The following is a 14,940-nucleotide window of genomic DNA, read 5'->3' on the forward strand; positions in this document are numbered from 1 at the left end:
GTTTCCATGAAATAGACTGGGAAATATTGTGAACAGTAGTAGAGTTCACCTCTTCCTGGATACAATTTTTCTTTTCTTCAAGTCATCACTTAACATGGAAGAGAAAACCCTTAGTTGCATTTGATGTTGGCAAGCAGTGAGATTACAAAGGATAAAATGGGTTCCTGTGCACAAAGATTGATTTTTATAAAAACACACAAGAAGAAAAGCTTACCAAAAACATTAAGCCTTTGTTTTATTGAGTTACAACAAACAAGCAAAAAGTTAGAAAAGTTGTTTTTATTCAAACTCCCTTGCATTCACTTGTGCAGTATATATGGGGCAGGAAAATGTCTCTCCAACTGAGCAAACTGCCTTTTAAAGTTTATGCAAGACAGAGTTGTCTCTTTCCTCTTCCTCTCTCAGCAGTTATTTTGAAGAACAAAAGTGCACTCAGGGACCTAGAAACAAACTAGAAACTTAGTGGCAAGGATTCACAAGACCTGTCCTGTTGCACACTACAGCATCTAAGTTCAAAAAGCTGACAAAAATAAGATAGTGTCTCTGTCTATGCACCAATAAAGAATTACGAACAAGTTCAGTTATAAAGATGCTTAAGTCCTCCATTGTAAAGTCTCTCCCCCCCCCCCCAACAGAATTGCATGGTAGAAAAAGGTGTGTGGAACAATCAAAAGTGTACTAGCAATGATCTCTGGAGTTCTGCAGTCCAGACATTTTGGCAAAAAGGTGAAATACAGGATGTGTGACGAGAGCTGCTCTCCTGCTGTGATGGAGAGGGGCTCTTTTTGCAGGCAGGGGAACACAACTTAGCCAGCTGCCAACCCAATGTCTATTAAGAGGGCCCAATGATGAACCAACCCTGAATGAATTTGGTGAAGTGTATTGAGATGGAGAATCTCTCCTCTGGAGACGAGTGGCCATCACTAGAAAGGGATGCAGTAGGCTGAAAAGGTTCAAATGGTTCCAGTCAATGTGAATAAAAATAGTGGTTACAAGATCTTTATTTAAAAAAACAAAAATGCAACCTTGAGACAGCAATTATTTGGATCTTATGCATCAACCACAAAAGGTCTCCATGGTGCCAATGTAAGTATACACAATGATGTGTATGCCGAAGGCTGCAGTATGCATACAAGAGGCAAGCATGAAGGACACTAGAGAGAGAATCTATGTAACATGGATGAGCCCTTAAAAAAAAATCTTGCAGTAGGACTTTGGCACTGTGAAACTTGCTGCAGTGCTCCACCGGCTTGTCTCTTCTTCACTGTGGTGGTGTTGCCATATTTGATTCTATGGCCAAAACTCATCGGATATCCTGTTTCTGAAAACAAGGATTGATCCTAGGGTCAGCACCAGCATATGCCCAAGATTAGAGTTGAAAGAGAGGCTTAAAGGGTTGATGGATATGCCTATGAAAAAGAAAAAAATACAGTTCTTACAATACTACATACAAGTGTGAAATTGCACATTTGTGATGTTTTTTAAACAACCACCTTCCTGCTTTTTTCGGCTAGAGGGCAAAAGATGGTTAGGGCAAAGAGACCCTGTAAAGCACCTGTTTCACATGCAGAAGACCCCATCAGTCCCTGGCATCTTCAGGTAGGACTAGGAAGGCCATGCATCTGAAACCTTGAGGAGCTTCTGCCAGTAAGGACCAATGGTCTAACTTGGTATGAAGCAACTTCATTAGGATTCAAGAGTTTTAAAAGCAAAAATGCTCAAAACCTGCATGTTTAAAGAGGGGGTTGCCTTCTTAAGTTTAATGTGTAAGTTTGCTCATATCTGGAACAACATTTTTTTTTCATAAAAAGGAACTTTCCCACTAATATTATTGAGAATACAGTCTGACCTTGGCATTCTGCAGGGGTTCTGTTCCCAGAACCACCCCCACCCCCGATGGGTGCCAAAAACTGCAGGTGGGTGCCAGCATCCACACCTGTGAGGTGGTCTGAGGCCTGCAGCTTTCCTGGCCTCAGCCCTCTTCTGGTAATGTCCAGGTTGGAACCTGAAGTGGGTCAAACTTGCAGGCCCTGACCTGTATTAATTTGGATACGAATTCATTATAAATACTTATCCCATTGTTCACTTTGTCTCTATACCCCTTTTCTTTCTCCATGTTCTGACCCTGCCTTAGTCCAGGTTTGCATCTTATGTGATTGCCCAGACTAACCCCACGTGTTTTAATGAGCACTAGTGCAGTGGGCATTTCCTGACCTCCTCCCTTATGTCCAGAGAAGTCTTCATAATCATATGGAGGAGACGGGGAGGGGGATTTAGATGGATCATCATTGCCTCCTAGGATTAAGGAAACTGGCCCAAACATGAGTGTGCCCATGCTGTGAGCATGTTTGTCTTTAAATATGTGGGACCAATTGGATGGAAAAGCATAATCTGAGCCAGTACTTCATTAACTAATAGTTAACATGAGGATTCCAATGCCAAATGCTTTGAATTTTTTGAAATTTCTACGCTGGTACCCTGGCCCTATGCGATTCCTTAAGTAGTCCTACAATAAAAACAATTAAAGACAGAGTTAAAATGTTCAGAAATCTATGAGTATCGTGTTAACTACTTTGTGAACTACTTTTTGTGGAAAAGCAGTATATAAATATTCTGAATAATAATAAACAACACTGACAGATAATTGTATTCTTAACCTCAAGACCACAATGTCCTGTAGAGTAAATGATTTCTGTGGACTTGTGCATCTAACCCTTAATTATGGCCCAGCAGCACAAGATAATTTCAAGCATGCTGGAGTTCTGTTTCACTAGAGGGTGTCTGTTTATATTTCCAGCAATGAGAAGTGCGAATGTGAGTGGAAGGCCAGTGATACCAGAATAGCTGAAAACATGAAATATTTTAATTCAGTTCTTCTGGATTTTTCTCCAGTGCAAAGTCAAATATGGGTATGTTTATATGATGGACCATAATTCAAGTTCCAGTATAGCCATGGACTTTCAATGATCTTGGGAAGTTGCTTTTTATCGGACTCTGTGACTCCATCTATCAGGGTAACAACCTCACAAGGTTGTTGTAAGGATAATAAATGGGAAGTCACTTTTCCTACTGAAAACACTACAGAAAGTGACTGGGATTCTGCTAAAACAACTATTCAAACTGGACGAAATGTTTCTTCACATGCAAAGTTTGTCTTAAATAATTGGCCATCGCTATCTTGTTTCATTGTGCCTTTGGGGAGAAGCAATTTTCTCCTGTTTTGATCTGATGACTTTGATCTAAATCGGTGTTTTGGGAACCACTAGCTGATCTCAGGTGAGTCGCATAGCACCTAGCTCAGACACCATTGAAAATACAGAACTGAAAATACAGGGTACAAAGCTGCTGGGCAGAACAGGCTCCCGGTGGGAGAGACACATGGTGCTTCGCTCTGAATAGGGGGGAAGATGGGATGCTGGAAGGGGGAGGGAGGCTGCGTGGTTGGAGAAGGATCCAAGCTTGTGTTCTGCTTTGACTTTTGAGCTCGAATGTTTGAATTCTGAGCTATGCAAAATAACAGCACGAGTGTGCTGTGTAATGGGAACTTTGGCTGACTGCAGCTTCAGCCTGAAGCAAAAATCGATGTCCCTTCTGGCCATGACATCACTTCCAGGTTAATGACATAACTCCTGGTGGGTCCTGGCAGACTGTCATTCTAAAAAGTGGGTCTCGGTGATGATAAGTTTGAGAACCACTACTTTCATTCATGAACATCTTAGATTGCCTGAACTGAATCAGAACTGAAAGTGGAAGTGCGTGGGGCGGGGAGAGGATGACCAGGTGAATCTCCCAGCCCCATTTGTGATGATTTCAACTGTAGTTTAGATCAGTGTTTCTCAAACTATATGATGTGGTAGACCGGTGGTTTTTTTTGCCCAACATGCCAGGGATTGGTATCACATCTGTGCCATATTACTACGATTCTTTTCTGGAAATTTGCCATGAACCAACAGCCAGTGCCTTGCAGACCAGCACTGGTTTGCGGATCACTACGGTGGGTAGCACTGATTTAGATGACAGTCTGAACCCACCCATGGAGTTGCTGCTAGCTTGCTTTTGGTGGCTTGGTTTCTATGTACTCAAAGGGATTTTGTTACAATCTAGGCTTGTGCATTTGATGCTTGCTCAGTTTGTCATTGTTTCCGAGTCGTTCACCACGTTGGAGACCTTTAGCAGAAAAGCAACTTGCAGCACGATCCTACGTGTGTGTGTGTCGAAGTAAGCCCCACTGAGTTCAATGGAACCTACTCCCAGGTAAATGTATATAGGATTGCAGTCTTACATAAATAACAGCTAGGGTGAAAAATCAGGCTGAGAATGCCAGCATCATTACCTGTCTAGGTGTGAGAGTTATCACCGGATATACTTTCAGAATCAAAGTCTGCTTTGCCTTCAGGCACCGTTTGGCTCCAGTTGTCTATACAGTCCGAAGCATCATCATCATCTTCATCTTCTATGGCGAGGTCCACCCAACCTACATGTCCAGCATTCTGGTTCTCATCATTGTCTTGGCTGTTTTTTGACCTCTCTAAACCCTCCACATCCTGCTTCCCCAATTGTGGATGGTCCTTGTTAGATGGACGGACCACATCATTACTGTTCTTCAGACTCCGAGTGGGTTTTGGCTCCTGCGTGATGTTATATCCATCCGTGACGTTCAGCTGCTGGTATTGGTCTAACCATTTTAATGTCCCAGTTCTTAGAGAGCTCCTGTTCTCCTTGAACCAGCGAACTATTTCAGTCCTAGTGAGCCCTGTTTGAGCTGCCAGCTCATCGTACTCCTGGGGTGATGGCCACTGAGTTCTTGCAAAGGTGCTCTTCAGTAGGTGGACCTGCTCTTGGCTACTTGTGGCAAATGCTGTGGAGCACCGGGAAAAGGATGTTGGTGCCTTGGAGATATTATATGGCTCTGTTCGACTTACTGCACCATTAGAAGCTCCCTGGTCCTTATTCTGCAGGCTTGACCCCATTGAATCCAGAACAGCTTGTTCCATGTTATCCCTGAGCTTTCTTCGCTCAGCAAACCAGGAATCGACCTCTCTTCTGCTCATCTTGGCTTCAGTCCTGAGTCTTTCTAACTCACTTTGGGTGGGGAAAGAGCTCTTAAGGAAACTTTCCTCAAGAATTCTAAGCTGCTCTTGAGTTTTTCCTCTGAACTTCTGAAGGGTGAGGTCTGGGCTGTAGGTCTGCCCCTGCCGTGCAGTTGCAAGAGCAATCTGGTCCTTGGCTATGGATTCGCTTGTGATGTGGACAATTCCCCGTTGACTTCGGTATCGGTGGTCACTGAACCACTTCTTGATCTCACTTCTAGAGAGACCTGTGACTTCTATCAGCCTGTAAATTTCTGTATTATCAGGAAACTGGCTGACTACAAAGCTCTCCTTCAAGGCTGCGATCTGTTCCTTGGTCTTCTTGCGGTCATTTGATGGTGTCAGTGGCACAGCAGACATTGGCGCTGTACCTGTACTCGTAGGGGTAGCGGGAGTATTCTGTTTGGGCAAGGCTTCCGCAGGGACGACATATGGACGCTTGGTTTCTGGGACAGCCAACTGGGTCTGTGGGGCCCGTTTTTGCCCTTGATTGGAAGTGACGGCAAGAGCAATTGGTGAAACATTTGATCCATTTGATACTTGGGTCAAAACTAGGCCAGTCTGACTGAGTATCTGGCAAGGCACAGCTGTCTGGATAAGGGGTTGTGGCATCTTTGTGGCAGTGACTTGAGCTGGCAAAACAGTGATGGTCTGGGGTGCTGGTTGGATGGTGCCGTTGAACATCTTCTTCCTTGCCTCTTCCACCTCTTCTGGCGACCAGCTAATGCCATGTTTCAAGCGCTGAGTCGCAAACCAGATTCGGATTTGTTCCTCTGGGTGTTTGGATGCCGCCGTCAGCCACGACAACTCTGCCTGCGTTGGGTATGGAAACTTGTTGAAGGAATTGATCATAGTTGTATTAGTGTCCAGTGCGGAATTGTACTTGGTACTATTGAGTGGTACAGGGACTTTGGGAACTAGGTTGATATTCGGCGGCAGCTGCACAGAGGGCATCACGTGGGCCAGGACATCCTGGAGAAACTCGGCACCGTTGATACATGTGATAGGCTCAGTGGTTTCCGTTACGAGATGGGGAATCCCATCCAGACTGGTGTCTATGGAAATTTTCTTAGCCTCCCCTTTAGGCTTCCCAGTGTTCATACCTGATGTTGCTTTATTTGTGCTGCTTTCCCCAAGAGGAAGCACCTCATACTTGGCCGTGTCCGCCGCAGCTGGGTTGTTTGTTGCCTCAATGGACTGCTCTAGGACAGTCTGATTGTTCAGTTTGATTAACTTAAGCCTAAAGTTGTTCTCTCCCGGGTGGAGTTTGGTGTTGTGTTCCGATAAGGAATCGTACTTTTTGGTGGTAAAGTTACATTCGGCACACACGTAAAGGGGGTTGAGGATAACGTTGGGGTGTTGGGTGTCTATGTGTTCTGTGAATTCGTTCAGGTTCTGCGTGGAATAGGGGCAATACTTACATTCGTAACCACCAAGAGGTTTCCTTGCTGGGTTGGCTGGAGAAGATTTCCCTTCTATCACCTCACAGTCATTTTCACAGTTTTCCTTACCGGCAGCCAAACCGTCTCTCAAGTCCTGCTCTGGACTGCCAGGTGCCCTCCCTGCAGTGCAGTCCTTGGGCCCCTCCTGCTCTGTGGCTTCAGGTGCTCGCACCATACATGGAGTTGTTGACTTCCTCTTGCTCGCCATGGTTGATGTGCAATTGTTTCTGTAGCAGCACCCTCTTCTCCTCTTTGACGTGTTCCAAAGATGCTCTCAGGTGGTGTTGCCCAGGATAGATCTTAAAGAATTCTAGCATTAGCCATGGCCTTCAGCTCTGGCCATCAAGAACTGGGCGGCATTACACCTGGAAAAACAACACACACAACATCAAACATCCACACACCTCGCTTCTTCCAACATTGGTTGTCCATCACCACCACATTATCTTCAGCTACAAGCTACTTCATTCCTGTCCTTTTGTATTCTTCTACTATTCCATCTTGGTTCACCTTTGTGCCAAGAAGAAACCATCCCTCTTTGCTTGGCACTGACCAAGGGAGTCAGGGGCCTTTGCAAAAGAAACAAGTGTAGTGTACTAGACAGCATGTTGCCTAGGACTGGAGCAAACCCAGTTCTGAGTATAGGCTATGTGTAGCTTCTCCAAACCCCATTGTTAAACAACTTCATCATTATGTGAAAATGCATAAAAACTTGCCTTCCAAACCAGAAGATGCCTTTGGGGGCTCCTAGTGAAGACGATACTACCACCACACCAAAGATACACTTTTATGCATTTTAAGCTACTGTAAATAAGTTACTGTACAGCAAATAGATGAAACTGTCATATACAGTATATGGTCTGCTGCTGGTTGGAAAGTCGTTCAGTGACACACAACTGTATATGAAGTTGTCTAATACCAAGTCAGAGCATTGGCTCTATAAGTCTGTCTAGCTCATGCTTAACTGGTGGCAACTTGCCACAGTTTCAGATGTGGGGACTGAACCTGGGAGCTTCTGCATGCAAAGCAGCTACTCTTCCACTGAGCTATGGTCCAATTCAGGATAAACAGGATGAATGCATTTCAAGGCAATTGAGGCAGTGTTTGTCTCTTGCTCTCAGTTGAGCAAAACCATTCTAGTGCTTCTGGCCTTTTCATGCCTGACCAAATCCTCACTGCCAATATCCCTCTGGGAAGCCAAGGTGTCCCGCTGTTCAGAATGTCAAGCTTTGGGATATGACAGTCAGATCTTATCTAGGATGAATGCATATCAATATAGCAAATAAGCTTCACCCAACATACCCTGAAGCTACCGGTCTGTTCTTATAGCCAACAAAGGCCACATAGGCCAGATCCTGGAAGAATCTAACCTTAAGGCTTGGGAGTGGCTGCCATATTAAATTTGAGAGTCTTTTATAAGGGATGCCAGTGAAGATCAGGGCTGCCTCCCTGTTAGGTTTCAAACAGAAACATCCTGTCAAGGCGCTATGCTTGTAAATGGCAGTTTTAAAGCGACACTGATTCTCCTGATGGAGCTGTTTACTTCTTCAAACAGAGTGGCCTTCCCTCCAAAGTTTCAGCTAGCTTTACTTTCATGTCCTGCTTCTCAGTTTCCCAAAGATAGCTGGCTGGTTACTGGTGGATACGTTGCTGGACAATGACGTATTTGGTGTCTGCTTCCTGAGCATCCATGGAAGAGCAATTTCTAATGGTACAGGAAAAGTATGAAGAGGACCCGATTCTCTGTGGTGTTTCAGATTCAGTTTAGTTTTGGAAACAGGATGACTGTTTTTTTCCTTGTCTAGATTCCCTGCCTTACAAGGGTATTGTAAGATCTCAGCAAACTGGGAATAGAAACATGCTCCCTAATTCTCTGCTTTTTATATTTCCTGTATCTTTGCACAAAAAAGGCTGAATAGCCACAAGCTATTTCTCTGTGCAAGGCCTTATCGGTAATCTAAGGGCTGTTACATTGGAAACACTTTTCCTACAAGAACAACAAAGCAGTATACTGTAAAGCAGGGGTGCTCACACTTTTTTGGCTCAAGAGCTACTTTGAAACCCAGCAAGGCCCGGAGATCTACCAGAGTCTTTTTTACAATGTTAGCGCCATCATAACATATAACATTTATGCGTACAATGTATATTGGTGTACCTTGAGCCCCACTGAGTATAACAGGACTTACTCCTGAGTAGACATGCCTAGGATTAGGCTGTGAGGCTGCTATTCTAGCCACACTTACCTGGGAGTAAGCCCCATTGAGTACAATGGGCCTTACTCCCTGTGTTTCTTCCCAGAGGCACCTGAAGGGGGGGGTCGGCACTCCGCGATCTACTCATTTTGCCTCGCGATCTACCAGTAGATCGCGATCCACCTATTGAGCACCCCTGCTGTAAAGACTGAAGATGGTATGAGTCTTCCTGTGTCATGGTTTGGAAGCCGTTTTCCAACACAGAACCAAATCCACCTAGAGCTAAGCATTGTTTCAGTACAAGAAACTGATGCACGTAGCATGAATGTTTTCCGTATTCAGTATGTGCCATCTCCAATATACGGGGAATGGCTTGTCCGCTGAAGGTTCCATGACTGTGTTTGGTGCCAAGGACTGGCAGAGGCATCTCCCCTTAAAAGATTTTTGGGTAGTAGAGCTGGGAAAAGGCCTCTGAAGAGCTGTTGTCAATTAAACAGTACAGGGCTAGATGCACAAACTCAAACTACGGCAGCTTCAACAATGTACTTTTCCCCCCTATCTGGATATAATCTCTGTATTGGAATAATTCCACATGTGAGACAGTCCCAGAAGCACTTTCGCAACTTGCATTGTAATTGTGTTTTTCAGTTTTCTATTTTTCCCCCCTTCTCCTTCATAAATAAATAAAAATACATAACATATGAAATGTATAAAGATGCAATGAATAACTGCATGCATGCATTCACTTTTTCTCAAACATTAATGACAAATACAATGCTATTAATGACCAGAACACAATGGAGTCCAAGCAGCTCTTTAAATATGCCATGCCCTGAGTGCACAGCCCTGGGGTTGTGGGATAAGTCTGTGCAGATGGACAGGGCCAGTTCTCACACGCATGCTCATCACTTGATGACTGTAGCAAGAAATGATTACTTGTGTGTGTTGGCAACCTTCAGTCTCGAAAGACTATGGTATCGCGCTCTGAATGGTGGTTCTGGAACAGCGTCTAATGTGGCTGAAAAGGCCGATTCGGGAGTGACAATCCCTTCCACACCGGGAGCAAGTGCAGTCTGTCCCTGGTCTGTCTCCCTGGCTATGGGCCTTCCTTCTTTGCCTCTTTGCCTCAGACTGTTGGCCAAGTGTCTCTTCAAACTGGGAAAGGCCATGCTGCACAGCCTGCCTCCAAGCAGGCCGCTAAGAGGCCAGGGTTTCCCACTTGTTGAGGTCCACTCCTAAGGCCTTCAGATCCGTCTTGCAGATGTCCTTGTATCGCAGTGATTACTTGTATGTGCGAATGAACTATTGCAGATCAAATGTTGCTGAAAGAACTTTTGACATCTTCCTCAAACACAGTGCATTTCAATAGGGTTAATGCAGTTCTTGGACATCAAGTGGTTGTGTTGTGATGAGAAATCAACTGATGAAGACAGATGAATGAACCAGCCCACAACCTAACCTCTCTCAACCCTGCAAGATGGCAACCAAAGCACCCCCTAGTTTCTCCTTTGCCATTTTCCCTCTGACCCATCAACCACATGAAATTCTCTTGTTCCCCCCATGAGGAATCCTTCCCCATGATCAAAGAGAGCTGTGTAGGTCCGTTAGGGGGGAAAAAAAACCCAAAGTGGTACATTACGTGTATTAGGACCAACAAAAATACAACTTGATTTGGTCCTGTATTGGAAAATGGCTGCAAGCATTCGAGTTCTCCAGAACTCTTCTGAATAATTTGGAAGCCTGCTGATTGCACTGTAATATTTTTAGCTGGTCTTAATGAAGGTATTATTCTACTTTCCACTCCACTCCCATCCCTCATTTGGCACACCCATACTGCCCTACCCTCCGTTTTAGCACAATGTTTTCTCCTGAAGAATGCATTTTGCCAACAGAGAGCAGGTACAAGCAAGGTTCTTGTAATGAAGATATGCAAAACCGATATCAGGAACTAGAAGTCTACACAGCAAACTATGATATTTCTGGCACTCTGCCATTGCCTGTTTAGGTTGTTTATTATCGTATTTAAAAAGGAATTACAGAATTTTGAAAGTTCACTAGAAATGGACATAAAAACTCATGAAGTTGTTTATATACTAGAAGGTAATCCAAGGATAAAGAAAGAATCGCCCTTGGCTGACAACGCACAACGTAAGTTCTATCTGCCATTTTTTTCCCTGTCTTCTGTAATTGACTGGGAAGTGAAATAAGTAATTTTGCTCTTCCACACTAGAGCCAAATATGTTCTGTGCTTAAGGACTTCATTCCTGAGCAATTTAAAAAAATAGAATGAGAAAAGCCAAAATGCCAACTACGATCCTAAGAGAATCAGAAAACAGCCCAAACCTCACAAATCCTCAATCATTTAATTTGTCGTCTTTAAGAAAGAGTTTATCAGCATTTCAAACATTTGTCAGTTGTTTACAATGCAGCTTATTTTGCTATCTCCGACATCCACAGTAATTCAGATGTACTGATGCTTCCAGCATCAAAAGAGACTTACTACAAACATCTTGGTTTCCTTGTCATTACACCTTCCTCAGTGCAAGCCCATCTTCCTTTGGCATCTGGCATAGAGAGAGGGGATGCAAAACACTAAGTTTTGCAGGGATGCTCATGGCAGCATTCGCCTTCGCTTTGCACCCCCCCCCAGAATGGGTCCGAAGGGAAGGGGCCGCTAGCACACAGTGGTGAGGCTCCCTGCAAAACATGGTGCTTTGCACCCTCTCTAGCTACACCACTGATCTGGCAGAATGCAAAGCACTTTAAATTCCAAAGCATTTGATAAATTACACTACTTGAACAGGTTCCTTGTTTAGACACAAAGTCCACCCCTTCCTTCAAACACACACACACACACACACACACACACACACACCCTACAGCATGAGGATTACTCAGATTCATCTCTGGCATTAACTGGAACATGCAGGTCTTCTGTATTAGCAGAGATGGAAATTAAATGGGTGTACAGTTGTAAGAAGATAATATGGCTAGAATGAACTAGCGGCTGGAGTAAGTGCTAGATTTTGAGCCTCAGAGGTATAAGAACATAAGAACATAAGAACAGCCCCACTGGATCAGGCCATAGGCCCATCTAGTCCAGCTTCCTGTATCTCACAGCGGCCCACCAAATGCTCCAGGGAGCACACCAGATAACCTCATCCTGGTGCCCTCCCTTGCATCTGGCATTCTGACATAACCCATTTCTAAAATCAGGAGGTTGCGCATACACATCATGGCTTGTACCCCATAATGGATTTTTCCTCCAGAAACTTGTCCAATCCCCTTTTAAAGGCGTCTAGGCTAGACGCCATCACCACATCCTGTGGCAAGGAGTTCCACAGACCAACCACACGCTGAGTAAAGAAATATTTTCTTTTGTCTGTCCTAACCCGCTCAACACTCAATTTTAGTGGATGTCCCCTGGTTCTGGTATTATGTGAGAGTGTAAAGAGCATCTCCCTATCCACTCTGTCCATCCCCTGCATAATTTTGTATGTCTCAATCATGTCCCCCCTCAGGCGTCTCTTTTCTAGGCTGAAGAGGCCCAAAAGCCGTAGCCTTTCCTCATAAGGAAGGTGCCCCAGTCCCGTAATCAACTTAGTCGCTCTCTTTTGCACCTTTTCCATTTCCACTATGTCTTTTTTGAGATGCGGCGACCAGAACTGGACACAATACTCCAGGTGTAGCCTTACCATAGATTTGTACAACGGCATTATAATACTAGCCGTTTTGTTCTCAATACCCTTCCTAATGATCCCAAGCATAGAATTGGCCTTCTTCACTGCTGCCGCACATTGGGTTGACACTTTCATCGACCTGTCCACCACCAGCCCAAGATCTCTCTCCTGATCTGTCACAGACAGCTCAGAACCCATTAGCCTATATCTAAAGTTTTGATTTTTTGCCCCAATGTGCATGACTTTACACTTAACTGACATTGAAGCGCATCTGCCATTTTGCTGCCCATTCTGCCAGTCTGGAGAGGTCCTTCTGGAGCTCCTCACAATCACTTCTGGTCTTCACCACTCGGAAAAGTTTGGTGTCGTCTGCAGACTTAGCCACTTCACTGCTCAACCCTGTCTCCAGGTCATTTATGAAGAGGTTGAAAAGCACCGGTCCCAGGACAGATCCTTGGGGCACACTGCTTTTCACCTCTCTCCATTGTGAAAATTGCCCATTGACACCCACTCTCTGCTTCCTGGCCTCCAACCAGTTCTCAATCCACGAGAGGACCTGTCCTCTAATTCCCTGACTGTGGAGTTTTTTCAGTAGCCTTTGGTGAGGGACCGTGTCAAACGCCTTCTGAAAGCCCAGATATATAATGTCTACGGGTTCTCCCGCATCCACATGCCTGTTGACCTTTTCAAAGAATTCTATAAGGTTCGTGAGGCAAGACTTACCCTTACAGAAGCCATGCTGACTCTCCCTCAGCAAGGCCTGTTCATCTATGTGTTTTGAGATCCTATCTTTGATGAGGCATTCCACCATCTTACCCGGTATGGATGTTAGGCTGACCGGCCTATAGTTTCCCGGGTCCCCCCTCTTTCCCTTTTTAAAAATAGGCGTGACATTTGCTATCCTCCAATCTTCTGGCACCATGGCCGTTTTGAGGGACAAGTTGCATACCTTAGTCAAGAGATCTGCAACTTCATTCTTCAATTCCTTAATAACTCTTGGGTGGATGCCATCAGGGCCTGGTGACTTATTGATCTTTAATTTATCAATGAGGTCTGAAACATCTTCTCTTTTAACCTCTATCTGACTTAACTCCTCGGTCAGGTGGGGCCGTTCGGGCAGCGGTATCTGCCCGAGGTCTTCTGCCGTGAAGACAGATGCAAAAAACTCATTTAATTTCTCTGCCATCTCTAAGTCTCCTTTTATCTCCCCTTTCCCTCCCTCACCATCCAGAGGGGCAACCGCTTCTCTGGTGGGTTTCCTGCTTCAAACATATTTGAAGAAGCTTTTATTATTCCCCTTAATGTTGCTGGCCATGCGTTCCTCATAGTCTCGCTTGGCCTCCAGTATCACCTTCTTACATTTCTTTTGCCACAGTTTATGTTCCTTTTTATTCTCCTCATTAGGGCAAGACTTCCATTTACGGAAGGAAACTTCCTTGCCCTTCACAGCCTCTCTAACTTGGCTGGTTAGCCATGCGGGCACCCTCCTGGATTTAGTGGAACCCTTCTTTCTTTGCGGTATACACCTCTGCTGGGCCTCTATTACTGTTGTTTTAAGCCGCCTCCATGCACTCTGGAGAGATTGGACTCTTTTTACCCTCCCTTTCAACCTCCTTCTAACCAGCCTCCTCATTTGAGGGAAGTCCGCCCGTCGGAAGTCAAGGGTTTTTGTTAGAGATTTGCCTGGTATTCTTCCCCCAACGTGCACGTCAAAACGGATCGCAGCATGATCACTGTTCCCCAATGGCTCAGTAACATTTTCATCTCTAACCAGGTCCTGCGTACCGCACAATATTAAATCCAGAGTCACCTGTCCTCTGATGGGTTCCGTGACTAGCTGATCTAAGCCACAGTCATTTAGCACGTCAAGAAATCCGGTTTCCTTATCGTGACCAGAACACAAATTGACCCAGTCAATATGAGGATAATTGAAGTCCCCCATGATTACAACCCTGTCCCTCCTTGTCACCTCCCTGATCTGTTTCCTCATTTCAAGGTCCCCATCAGATTTCTGGTCTGGAGGACGATAGCACACCCCCATTATTACATCGCTGCACAAGTCTGGTAATTTAACCCACAGAGATTCTACGGTGGAGTCGGACCCACCTTCAATCTCTACTTTGCTGGATTCTATCCCTTCCTTAACATAAACGGCCACCCCACCTCCAACACGCCCCTGCCTGTCCCTCCTGTAGAGTTTATAGTCCGGGATTGCAGTATCCCACTGATTCTCTGCATTCCACCAGGTTTCCGTTATGCCCACTATATCAATATTTTCACCAGACATTCCAGTTCTCCCACCTTTGCTCGTAGACTTCGGGCATTCGCATAAAAGCATTTGTACACAGAATGCCCCAGGATGCGCTGCTTATTCGCTCCTTTGTCCCCGCATCCTCTCATTGTGCCAAACCGTCTATCACATCCCATCACACTACCTTTCCCAATTTCTTCTCCTATTCTGCCTTTGTCTTGTTGTTCTCTAACCTCCCCATCCTCATCCCATAGGGATGTGAGTGGATCTGAGTGGGATAGGGAT

At 45.0% G+C, this 14,940-nt stretch overlaps 1 protein-coding gene across 3 annotated transcripts in view; it reads right to left on the reverse strand.

Annotated features, from left to right (window-relative positions):
* Window positions 1-210: 210 nt before the first annotated feature.
* Window positions 211-14,940, reverse strand: part of ZHX2 (zinc fingers and homeoboxes 2) — a 54,014-nt gene continuing 39,284 nt past the window's right edge. For all 3 annotated transcript variants that reach the window (XM_066626168.1, XM_066626169.1, XM_066626170.1), the window contains 2 exons: window positions 4,334-6,897; window positions 211-1,409 (listed from right to left, as the gene is read on the reverse strand). In XM_066626168.1, the coding sequence (XP_066482265.1) occupies window positions 4,338-6,740 (2,403 nt within the window). In that variant the 5' untranslated portion in view covers window positions 6,741-6,897 and the 3' untranslated portion in view covers window positions 211-1,409; window positions 4,334-4,337. The remainder of the gene's footprint in view (window positions 1,410-4,333; window positions 6,898-14,940) is intronic.

Source organism: Tiliqua scincoides, chromosome 4 (genome assembly GCF_035046505.1).
Source record: "Tiliqua scincoides isolate rTilSci1 chromosome 4, rTilSci1.hap2, whole genome shotgun sequence".
In the NCBI taxonomy this organism is placed as follows: domain Eukaryota; kingdom Metazoa; phylum Chordata; class Lepidosauria; order Squamata; family Scincidae; genus Tiliqua; species Tiliqua scincoides.